At 38.8% G+C, this 12,816-nt stretch overlaps 1 protein-coding gene across 3 annotated transcripts in view; it reads left to right on the plus strand.

Annotated features, from left to right (window-relative positions):
* Positions 1-12,816, plus strand: part of LOC121917421 (ankyrin repeat domain-containing protein 29) — a 54,281-nt gene that overhangs the window by 23,178 nt on the left and 18,287 nt on the right. For 2 of the 3 annotated variants that reach the window (XM_042443369.1, XM_042443370.1), the window contains exons 5-8: positions 1,820-1,930; positions 3,101-3,199; positions 6,109-6,207; positions 10,097-10,195. In XM_042443369.1, the coding sequence (XP_042299303.1) occupies positions 1,820-1,930; positions 3,101-3,199; positions 6,109-6,207; positions 10,097-10,195 (408 nt within the window). Of the gene's footprint in view, positions 1-1,819; positions 1,931-3,100; positions 3,200-3,730; positions 3,831-6,108; positions 6,208-10,096; positions 10,196-12,816 lie in introns of those variants that run through there. The other variant, XM_042443371.1, reaches the window with a different exon arrangement.

A 12,816-nucleotide genomic window follows, 5' to 3' on the forward strand; every position in this document is an offset into this window, starting at 1 on the left:
TAGGGGGGAATTCTGGCACATTTTGTTGTTCTCTATGGGTCACTAGGTTCAAGAGGGTGTGTTGTTTTTTAAGCTCAGGAACATTACTTCCTCTTTAGGGGAAAAGGTCCTCCAAAATGTCCCTACCCAACTTCCCTAATGCCTGTAAAGTTAAATTTTGTCAGATTTTTTATTATCTCTGGGCCATTTTAGACCCAGAGGTCACTTCCCATTTGGAAAAATTATCTTGGGTCTAAAAATGGCAATTTTTTTCCAACAGCCCCTGTGAGGAAATTTGGCCCTAAAAGAAGTACATACATCATATATCCCTGCAATCACCCTCAAGTCAGTGGAAGGGGAAATTCTATTTGTCAGGTCCCATGTTGGGTACAGAGTTAGGCCACCAATGGCTATTAAGTGGAAGAGTATAGAATGGCAAGGGTGCACTTTATATAGCCCTTGGCTATTTCCATTGCAGCCTGCAATGTTTGTATGGAAATGCTGTCCCTGGCTCATAGCAGTGGAAAACAGTGATCTTGATGGAGATTTCTGAGGACTAGCACCTTCAGTGATTTGAGACTGCTGTTTTCCTGTCCTGTGCAGTGGTGAAAAAACAGCCATCTCAGGAGTGATTGCTGGGAGAAAGGCTTTTTCACACACACACAAACACACACACACGCAGAGTGATATCTTTAGATATCCGTGGACACACACATAAAGTTTAACTTTCCCATCTCTGTTTTCTGTCAGATGTATGTGTGACATAGGGAATCTTTGTCTCTCTCTGTATGTGAATGTGTTTATTTGTACCGTATTATAAATGCACATGTGTAGGGCTCCTGGTTCCTCAGGGCCAAAAAGGTGATCTACCCCTTGAGATACATTTTGTATTCCTAGTTCCTTCCTCTAATGGACTGCTATCATCCTGCCTACAACTCTATTTTAGGTAGATCTTGAGAAATTTACTTTTTGTACTGCAGCTCTCAAAATCCCCTAGCCACCATGGCCCCTGGCTATGCTATTTTGGGAAAGCTATAGTCTCCAGAAGTAATTTCCCCCCCCCCCAAGTTGCTGTTTTAACCAGTGCTTTGGTGTGGTGTATCTTCTTTTGGTCTTTTGGCACAGCAGGATTTCAGTCGAATCCTATGGCCTACTAAATAATGGATCTCACATGTAAGATTGACCTGCTGTCTGCTTTTGGGCTTGTCTGACAGTGGTCTGATTCCTGTAAGTTCTGGTGTATTAATTAGTGCTTGGGCAAAAAATTAGTGAGCAAGGGGGAAAAAAACCCAGGTTGGCTAGGTGTATAATGTTTCTAGAGACTGAAATAATGTTCACTTTTCTGTTAGCACTGGACTTGCCCAAAACACTAGTGTAATATACTGTTCTTCATTAGAAAGGTGGGGTGTGATTTGGAATAATGTTTCTTTGGGGGGTGTGTGTGTTATGTTCACCAAGGCCTGTTACAGACAGCCAAAATAAAGCTGCTTCGAATCACAGTGGAGGTATGGTGTTTCAATGATGTATGCGTCCTAAGAGCCCAGAAGCCACACCAAAGCCACGCTCCGGGCTGGAGCGTGGCTTTGGTGCGACTTCTGGACTCATAGGACGCATGCATCATTGAAACACCATACCTCCACTGTGACTCAAAGCAGCTTTATTTTGGCTGTCTGTAACAGGCCCATAATACTATTAAAAGTGGCTGTTAAAAGCAAAGGATGCTTGTAAATTTAAAACAGCAACACTCTCACTTAGGTTTCACAGATGCCAGACTTGCTTGTATGTAGTAATCTGAAACAGATTTTCAATGGCTTTTTTTGTCTTTTGTTTTTGCTAACAGAAGGAGACACCACTGGCAAATGCTACTTTTTGGGCTGCAAGGAAAGGAAACTTGGCCCTCCTACAGCTGTTGCTGAATAGTGGCCGTGTTGATGTGGACTGCAAAGACAGTGTAAGGATCCTGTTCATGCATGACTAGAACATATAGTTTATAATTGTTAATTGTTGTATTTTTATGATATGATGTATGTTTTACTTGCTGTTGTACACCGCTGTGATCCCTGGAATAGTGGTATAGAAATAAATTAAATTATTAAATTATTATTATAATAATAATTTCCCTTTTTCTGCTCTGGTGGAGGATTACTTAATTGCATTACTTGGTTGCATTAATTTCAATATCAAAGTTTAGAATCAATATCAATTTCAAAATCAAAACTGAATTTTGTTGAAATATGACATAGTACACATTGCATGGACATTGCATGATTGACACTGTATCTTATTTTTCTTTTTATTTCCACTTTTTATTGGCAGTCTTGATTAAGCTTAATGCACCAATAATAAAATGAAAGGGGAGGGTGGGAAACTAACGCATTGCAGGGCACTAAAAGATTTTTGGTCAGGCCCTTGGAATGCAAGCTTGGTTTAAATTTCCATATGCTAATAGACACTGACACATTTGAGAACTGATCCAGGGCCCTGAGTAATAGATATGGAGGCCATGGGCCCTAGCAGCATCCCGGAAGTGAGAAGAAAGAATTCTGGATGTACAAATAAAAGAAACAAGAAAACAAAGGATTTAAAAGTTGCTGGGAAGGTATTTTTATCGAGGTCACAAGGGGAAGTAGATATATCCCTTTGCCCTTTCACTAGTTCCTGGCTGCCTATAACTTTCCAAGCCCTGCTTCCCACTATTAACTATAAATGGGGCATTTTAAAGGCACAATTTGTGGTCACAGGTTTTACTCCATGGCTAATGGCAGCATGAAAGGTGAGACTGTTAAGAAGGAAATGCAATAGAAGGCCGAAGGTTTAGATGACTCTCTATGCTCCAGAACCTCAGTCCAAATCTACCATCACTCTGTGACTTTTTTAACAAGGAAAAACTAAAGTGTTCTAGTCACTGAACCCCAACATTAGTTTTTTAAATGCTACTTTCTTTGGAATGAGCATGTATAGTTAAATTGCAGATTACACTGATCTGTGATTGCACAACAATTACTATAATAAAGTGTCCATATACAAACTGCAGCCAGTTAAGGCAATGAGGTAGCATGGCTTGTTTTGTTTTAATATACTTATTTAAGATAATAACTTGTATTTCTTTATTTCTATCTAGCTTGGTTCAACAGCTCTTATGGTAGCATCGTACTATGGCCACAAAGAATGTGTGCGAGAATTGGTACTACAAGGAGCCGATATTAATCTTCAAAGAGAGGTACAATGAGATCCTGCATTTAAAGGACTGCAAAGGAGAATGTCCTGGATTCAACTAGCCAAAATATGAGTCAGACATTTAAGACCAAATATTACATTGTGGGAACTCTGTGGATATATTTCAAGGCAGTCTGTTGTTTGTATCCAGTGGTTGTCATCTGCTTACGGGACGCTAATGGAAGATTACTCCATCTATCAGTGGGATGAGAAGAGATGGGATTTTGCTGATAGTGCACCAGTCTGCTCTATAGGATTGAGAAACTCTTTGGGAAGGGACAGGAAGAATTGCCTCCGTCCCCATTCTACTTACACATTGGAGGAAAGAGTTTTGTGTAACAGAGGGAAACCATTGGATAAAACCCACTTACTGTACAAGCAGTTGTCAAGTTTGGGTTCTTGATGGTAGATATAACTGACAAAAGACACCAAGAGAGTAGTTTTAATGGGCTGTTATAGTGTGGCTGATAACAGAATACAGTTAATAAGTATGAATGGTGGAAATGATATTTTGAATTTCCTTTGGTTCTTGCAGTTGGAATATCAGCCTTCTGCTGCAGAGTTTCACACACTCTTGGCAGGTTTCTGTACACTCTGAAGGAACCATTGCATCATTCATTTATAAAATTACACAGGTACATGCAGACACAATCTTAGTTGGAGATAATTTTTCCCATATTGATGCTTTTAATTACCCACTTTTAATTATGCTGTTTCATAACTGCATCTTAAATGCTAGTCTGAAAGGGATAAATTCTTATTATATATGTATTATTATTATTATTATTATTATTATTATTATTATTAACCCTTATTTTAACGTATCATGTTTGTATGCACCATTTTCACTTTCAACTACACTTCGAAAGGATACCAAGTATCATCTTGTCCAACCCTCTGCCTGTATAGGAATCCATAACAAAAATATGCCTAACAGAAGACCATCCAAACTGTCTTTAAGAACAGCTTTCAGCGTTGTTGTTTTAAAAGTTGGTTATTTGTAGTAAGATCACCAAATCTTTTTAGGTGTAGCTCCTTTGCTTTTCAATAGCTGTGTGAAAGGCAGAAATGCCATCTCATGTTAATAACTGCATTTCCGAGCTGGAAGATATTTAACACATTAAACTGATAACATTCAGAATCCACAAGACAGTGATAACTTTCTTTGACCAACCAAACTGCACAAAATACATGATGCAAACTTTTAGAGTTCGATTAACTTCTTCATCAGGCAAAAGTGTTACAAATCATGCAGGAGAAAAACGGCGGGATGACAATGTTAGTCAGAGGTTTGCATTTTTGTCAAGATGTTGTAGCTTTGTTCTTTGGAGAGATATCTGTGCAAACAGGTCCCTCCTTATTCTGGCCATGTGGCACTGGGAACAAAGCATTCCTGAGTCCAGGAGATAAAATTTGAATTCTACTAGCAATGCAAAAAAGTACTTCTTTCGGGATCCCAGATGTCTCCATCCTTTTGAGGTCACAGGCCACTTTGCTAGACAGAGAACAATGAATCTCTCAAGAAAAACCTCCATCGTTTTGTATTAGGAAAATTTTAGGTGGTTTTTTTAATAAAACATGCCAAATGTATGCCAAATTTAAAAAATAAATTAAAATGTTTTACCATTTCTTGGAGGTAGAAAGCCAAATATTAAAGTCCCAGATGATTGGCTTGTTCTGCATGCTGTGTTAAATACATACTGTGAAAATTAAGACACTTTTCTGTTTCATTCTAGTGTAAACCTGCATGGCCCTAAAATGGCTTGGGTACATCATAGTTTAGAGCAATTTGTTTTCTTTTAAGCACCCCCCCCCCGGTTGTTTGTGTGTACATTTTAAAATAAAAGTCAGATTTGAAATAGGGGCCATGTGCACTTACTCTAGATTGAAACATATAAGATTTTAAATTGCATACAGCTGTTTATTGTATAGTTTAGTCCTGAGTTTGCCCTTAGAGGCATGCCTTCAAGTTTACAGATTCTCTGAATTTTTGGCAAATTGTGCTTAAGAAAGCCTGAGGGCAGGGGATGAAGAGTCCATATTAGAGGAGCCAGTTCAATGCTTTGTTTCCTTGAACAGAGGCTTTGGAGTTTATCACATGGGACAGATCATGTACAGAAACAAATTTTTAAAATCTAGGAAAAAAACACAAACCAGGTTGATTTTCAGACACATAAGGGTTAATAAGCAATAACGCAACGTTAACCCAAATGGAAAGACTACAAAGCCCGCTCCTTTTTCCTTTCAAGATTTTCTGAAAGTAAAAAGGAGCAGGTTTTGTCTACTTTCTGTTCGGGTTAATGTTGTGTTAATGCTCATTAACCCTTATGTTTGAAAATCAATCCGCTTTTGTGGGTTTTGTGCACTTTCTGTTGGGGTTAACCCCTGACGTGATAATCTGCGGGGGTTTTCCAGTTTAAATTCAGATTCTGCATGGGATCTGTCCGATGTGATAAACTCCTTTGTATGGTATCCCTCATAGTTACATGACATAAATTTTACTAGTTTACTCTATCATCATACCTCCTTTCTAAGAGAAATGGCATTTGTTAAATATTCTACAAAATCTGGTATTTGCTGGCAACCTGTGGTCTGACTCAGGGAGGCTATCTCATCCTGCCTCTGTGGAATGGGTTGTCCTTTCTTTGTTGGACCATTGGCCATTCCTGATTCTGTCACTCCAAAAGGCACATAAATCTTGCTGGAAAGAAGGTGATAGTATAGCATAATTTGAAGCAGATCTGTTTGAGAGTACCTTTATTATCAAGTGATTGCTTCAAGAGCTAAGAATTAGAGTTTACCTACATTTCAGGCAGAACCTATCTGTTATAAAAAGCAGTTTATATTTAATCTGAATGAAATGTATCCACACATCTAACATAATAAATGGACTTCTGTTTCTTTTATTTTCAGACTGGTGCCACTGCCCTATTCTTCGCAGCACAACAAGGCCACAATGATATTGTGAAGCTACTCTTTGAGTTTGGAGCTTCCACAGAGTTTAAAACCAAAGTAAGAGGTTATGCTTAGCTGAATGGTGAATACAGGCAGGCAGACAGGCAGCACAGTTGTTCTGCTATGAAACTTGGCACAGAGAACAAGCAAGAGGCCCCTGGAATAATTTCTTCTCTTGCCATGCAGTTCTCTGGCAGGACATTAAGTCAGTCCTAGTTTTTATTGCTGAGTTTTCATTGTTTGAGTGCAGCTCTGTTTTCTTTAATGTTTGTTCTTTGATTTGGAACTGAGCCTGTAAAGGTTACTTTTTTGGACTATAACTCCCAGACCCCAAGTAGCTGAGGGATTCCTGGAACTGTAGTCCAAAAAAAAAAAATGAAAAACCAAACCCCAACACAAAACAAAACACCTTCTTAAAGCTTTTTCATCTGGAAAGAGCATAGCCAAAGCTGACTAGATTGATGGTTCAGTTTTATGCTACTTAATGGGGAGAAATTAAGAAGCAAACTTAAACATGAAAAGAAAAGGATTCTCTTCTTTAGTGTCAGGTTGTCAGTGTTTGGAATCCACTGCTTCAGGCATTCAGGCAGCTGAACTTTAAAAGGATGCTGTCATTTCATGTTTAACATGACAGGAATTGCTACTGTACACCTGGTGGGATAAGACTAAATAACTTGTGTGCTTTAGGCTTATGAGATAACAGTGGCCTGAAGACATTAAGCCTTTCCTTAATGGCATTCAGTGCCACCTGCACAGTTACTTGAGGCCAAAACTGTAGCTATGGATTTTCATAATTTGCCTAGCATAAAAATGCACATGACAGATGCAGTATGTGAACCTTCCCAGCCTCTCACCTCCATGAATCTTGGAACTACAATTTCCATCATCCCAAGACAGCACAGCCCATGGTCATGGAATCAGAATGAGAATGCCAGGCGAGATCCATCAAATTGCCAGTTTAGACAGCTTTAAAAAAACTGTCAAGACAGATCTCTTCCGGCAGGCCTTTCCTGAATAAAAGTGCCCAGCCACAGAATGACTGCTCCCCACATCATGTATCAGCCCACCACTCTGTCCTCGCTGTATTTTATTGTGTTTTTAATAGATGTTTTAATTGTAATTTGTTTAATCCTGTTTTAAGGGGGGGAATTTGGGACATAAATTTGTAAATGTGGATTTTAACATGTTGTAGCCGCTTTGTCACAGAAAAGCGGGATATAAATAAAAGTTTTATTTTATTTATTATTATTTATTATTTTAACGCCTGTGGCATGCAATTATCCCTTTTGGGCCTTCTCTTTCATTGAACTAAAGGGAAGACATTGCTCTGGAAACTCTGTTCCTTCCACTTTGCCTTTATTACTCAATTGCAGGAAGGACAATTTGGAGGCACTTGTGGCTAGTTTCCTCTTCTGGAACCTGCTGCAGGCTTCACTGCTGTTGTATCACCACAGAAAATTGTTGACACACTGGAAATGTTGTTTTAAACCAAGCAGGAAATGGTTGTTTTAAAGGGATCTTTGTGGATTGCCACTGAATTTTGGTTTGGGTCTGCAGAGACAGCCTTGTGGTGACTTGAAGTGACATATCACTTTTGGTTCACCACAGTGCAGTCCGAAGGTCATCCACCCCTGCCTTAGAGCAATGGATAAAAAGCAATTTAAAAAAATAGACAAATGAGAAGCATACATTACAATTTTTTGATGCTTAAAATAAGATGAAATGGTAACTCAAACTAGTTGCTATCAGCTAAAGTACACGTTGGCACATATGGAAACTCAATGATAATTCAGGCTTATAGCAGAATGCACTTGATAGTAGCAGAATCTATCATTCTATCATTTGATGACCTGAAAGAGCTGATGACTAATACAGACTAGTCAGTCTGAATAACACAGCATCCATTGTACAGTTTCTGCCTTTGTTTTCTGGAAGGGCCCTGCATGCTTCATCACAACATGGTTCTTTCTTGCACTGTGATTATGCAAATACTACTTCTCTGATTTGCTGATCTGCAGTTCTGCTAGTACTGATTTAGTTTCTCAAAATTTCCAGCATGTTTGCCAGCAGCAGCAATGTTTCCTTAGCTTCTAATGCCCTACAGATGTAGCCAGAGTTGTTCCAAAATTAACATGAGTGTCAAATTATCCCCTCCTGCCTGGCAGAAATACTTGAAAAAAGTGCTAACATCATTAGCAATGTGGAACACCTTTGCTAACAGGGCTGTTTGTTACATTACATTTTATATGAGGACAAGTGAACTGTATGTGCCAATAACAATTAGAATTTATTTGTTATTCTTTTCTGCCAGAGCCTGATTCAAATATGGTGAGGTCCTCAGCCATGTCAAGCCATTACCAAAGCCTGAGTGTTATCCTAACAGTTATGTGAAATTTAACATTTAGGAATAGTGAGGAGGTACTTAGATGCCCTTCATAATCTGGGGCCCCAGCACACAGCTCATTTAGTATCCTGAAATCTACTTCCTCTGTACCTATAACATTTCAGCTGGAAAAGAGGGACCAAATGTGTCTGTCATTACACAAAACTGATCCTTGTACATAATCCATGTACTTACTTTCATGTTTAAAATTATATTTTTGCACGTAGGGAAATTCACAGCAGATTCACATCACGAATTCACAGCAAAATGTACTTGTTGAGCTTGAAAAACAAAACAAAGAGAGGGAATTGAGGGAGATTCTTCTGTAAGGTTAACAAATCAATGGCTTTGGGGGCACTATGGCAATTGGGTACCATTACAATTAATGTCATGGAGCTTAGTAACCATGATGTTTTATGCTCTGCAGTGTTCTGCAATATACCTCTTTGAAAATGAGGAGCAGACTAGACATGATGGTAGCCTCAGTTTTTAAAAATCAAGTCAGTTCCAAATATATGTGGAGTTAAAAGCCCAGTTTAAGAAGCAAAAGAGACAGGTAGGTGAGGGGTACTGAATCCACATTCACAACTCATCTTGTAGCAACCTCCTCATTTCAGTTTTCCCTGATGCAGACTCCAGTATCAGCTGTGAGCCCTACTAAATTTTGCCTTGAATCCCATTTTGGGAGAAAGGCAGGATATAAATCAAATAAATAGATAGATTTCAGGGAAGTATGCTGCAGGTTCAGTTTCTCCTACCTGTGCTCTGTGTCTGTTCTACTTCTCACCTTCTGCTATAGGCCTTATTTAAAGACATAGTTTGGCCAGGCTCTGGCTAGTTTAGCCTTAAATGAGAATGGTGAAAGCCAAATTTCTGTTAGAGTAGATATTACTGGGATGTAACAACATCCATCATCCCTCATTACTAGCTCTACTAACTAGGGTACATGATAGTTGCAGTCTAATAGTATCTGGAGAGCCTTGTGTTTCATACTTCAGAAGAAGGAAGAAAAGAGCAAGGCAGAGCCTTCTTCTTTAAAAAGACATCTGGATAAAAATCCATTTATGGAGAATATTGCTGGAAATGATCAGCGGTAGCTGTTTAAAAGCAAGGAGAGGAAAGACAAGATCCAAGGGAAATTTATGAATAAGACATGGAAAATAACATGGCAGTGTTACATTTTGGAGCTACAGCTTCCAGAATCCCCTAGGCATCATGGTGCATGATGATGTGGAATGGAAGGTTCTGGAAGTTGTAGATGAAAAGTTGTCATAGAAGTCTGGACTAAATAGAGCATGGTGGGATTAAAAACAAAGCAAAGTCCCCCTGGCCCCTTCATTAAAATCTTTTTTTTAACTGAACAGGGAAAAATAAGTGTGTGTGTGCATGTGTGTTTATATATACGTCTTTTGTCAGGGGTGGTGGTGATTTGTTCCCATTCCTTATGAACTCATTGCTAAGAAATGTTCTGCACTTGCTGTTCTCTGAAACCTTTGTCTTTTTTTCCATCCGTTGAGCCTTTTCCCCACAGTTTTTAATTTGTTTTTTCCTTCTTCCTTCCAGGATGGAGGCACTGCTTTGTTAGCTGCTTGCCAATATGGGCACATGAGAGTAGTGGAAACCTTATTGAAACATGGAGCCAACATCCACGATCAGCTTTACGTGAGTTTATTTAAAGTTTGCATTCATGATACAGACCTCTTTTCTTTGAAAGATAGAGTGACTTTCAAGGTTTCCATCTCTTCTTATTTTCCTGAGAAAATCAAACACTAGACTTAAATAGTTGCAATGCAGATTTACATATTGTAAGTTGGTGGCTGAAAAACCTCTGAGAGTGGTCTGTAAAATCACAGAGCTACAAGGAACGGCAAAAGTTTATGCTTTAAAACCTCTCAGGTACAAGATCCCCCTACTTTCCAAGGCATTCTGGGCTACGCCACTGAGTGACATCTCACATGTTGTACAGAACAGGGTAGTAAATTTTTAGATTATCTATCTCATGATTATCTGTGGGAGTTGTATTTTTGAATAGTCCAGTTCTTTGTTTGTGACTCCATACCTATGTATCTGTCAGTACACCCCACTGAAATGAGTGAGATTTACTGCTTGGGTAAACTTACATATGTTATAAAGCTATTCTAAACCAGCAGTATTGAATGCTGGGAGCTTTCTTTGTGATGGAGTATTCTTTTTAAATGGTGCAGTCTCATACTCTCCAACTTTGTTATGTATAGTACAGTGGGCACTTTCCATCCCCTTATGTATGGGGAAAAATGTGAAAGCTCAAGTCCCATATTATCCAGTGGATGGTGATGTGTGCACCCATTTGCATGCACACCTTTAGAGAATAGGGGTGGCGATCTGTGAATGCTCAGATCTGTACATGGGAAGCCCCATGCCTATCGCTATGCCTGCATGTCACAGCCAACCATTGCTTCCCAGGTATATGATAATCATATGTGACTTGAGGCAGATCTATAAACTAGTAAGGGTATGCATTTGAGCAGATCTGTATAATATCCTGAAACAGAAATAATATTACACATTATTTCAATTTATTTCCTATATACCTTGACCAACACTGTGATTTCTGTGCTAAAAATAACGCAAGTTTTGTATGTCAAAGAAAGCCATGTTAAACAATCCAAACAAATCTCTGAAGATGCCGGCCACAGTTGCCAGTGAAATGTCAGGAATAAACTCTGCTAGAACATGGTCACATAGCCCAACCCCCCCCTCCCCCCCAAAAAAAATCCAAAAAAATGCAAGTTCAGTATACTTCCAGTCATTTGGATGATTCTGCTTTTGCTCAGTAGCTCAAGAGAGGAAAGCTAACTATCCCCACCCAGATCATTTTGTTAGGTCTGCACCTTTGTTCTACATAGGGTTGCTGCTGTTCGAGGAAGCATTTCACCCTCCCTGACGTGAGCATTTATGTGCATCATTCAAAGATTTCCTCCAAGTGACACACAAAATGTTGGTGGTAACAAAACAATCAGAAGATCCAGGAAGTGGCTGGAGAGGAAAAGAAGTATGCAGCTGGTCTTCCCTTGAGCACTGGTTCCATAGCCACTGATGAGCTTGGACCACTTGGACCATTGATAATCCAGCCCTGGTTGAAGCAAATAAGCTGCAAATGCCATTTCTTCTGAACATGTGTATTATGATTCCATCGGTTATACTGTACTGGTTGCTGTATTCTGTATACTTGAAGTATCTGAATAATTTTTAAAGGTAGCTCCCATATAAAGTGCATTACAGTAATCTAAACAGAAGGTTGTGAGAGCACAAAACATCATAGCCAGACTATCCTTTTCCAAGGAATTTCATAGCCAGCAAACTAAATGAAGTTGGTAAAAAAATCTTGAGTGTCAAAACTAGATAAAAGAATACTCTCAAATTATGCTTTTTGACCTACTGATATCTTATTCTATATCCTCTGATGACCCCACCCAGTGACTTTATGTATATATTTAAAGGCATGGGGTATATGCCTGACAGTTGTGAGAATAGTTCAGATAATGTGGAATTGAACAGAAGTGTAGAGTGCTATGTTGCAAAACTGACTCTTTGTATCCCTTTCAACATCCAACCATTCTCTACTTAGATGTCATGGTTGATGGTATTGAAAGCTGTTGGGCACATATGCCATACATGCCACAAATAGCACAAATTATTCATTATGGCAACCAAGCCCATACCTAGGGCAGGAGCATCATTGTGGGGTTGCAGGGGGTGCAGGCCACTCCAGGTGACCCCAAACATCTGCGTTTGGGTAGAAACAGGCTATGGTGTTCACCAGCAACCCTTTAAAATGCTGAAGAGATGGTGTGAATGGGAGGAGAAAGGAGAGGCCGCAGGCTTTTTAAAAAATAATTTTTTACAAGTTTCAAAAGTTTTCAAAAAATTAAAATGTTTATTCTTTTAAGATTTTCTTTAAAAACATCACATCTTACCAAATTTTAATTTTAACCACACAAAATACACGTAAATGCATTTAGGCTGTGTGTATGCTATTGTAATTTAAAGATATCATTTTAATTTTGCTAGGTTTTTTTATGTCACAACTATTGGCATTACTTTCAGTGTTATACGGGAATTACAATTTATAAGTAACATTAGTACAAAAACATTATTAAGGATTTTGTATGGTGTGGTATAGGAGGAGGTCAATGTTGGGAGTGACACCAACCCTAGTGACACCACTGATCTAGGGCTGAATCCAGATGGTAATAGAAAATTTACTTCTTCAAAAAGTGCATCTCAAAGATTGTGCCCCAAAT

Source organism: Sceloporus undulatus, unplaced genomic scaffold (genome assembly GCF_019175285.1).
Source record: "Sceloporus undulatus isolate JIND9_A2432 ecotype Alabama unplaced genomic scaffold, SceUnd_v1.1 scaffold_17, whole genome shotgun sequence".
NCBI lineage: Eukaryota > Metazoa > Chordata > Lepidosauria > Squamata > Phrynosomatidae > Sceloporus > Sceloporus undulatus.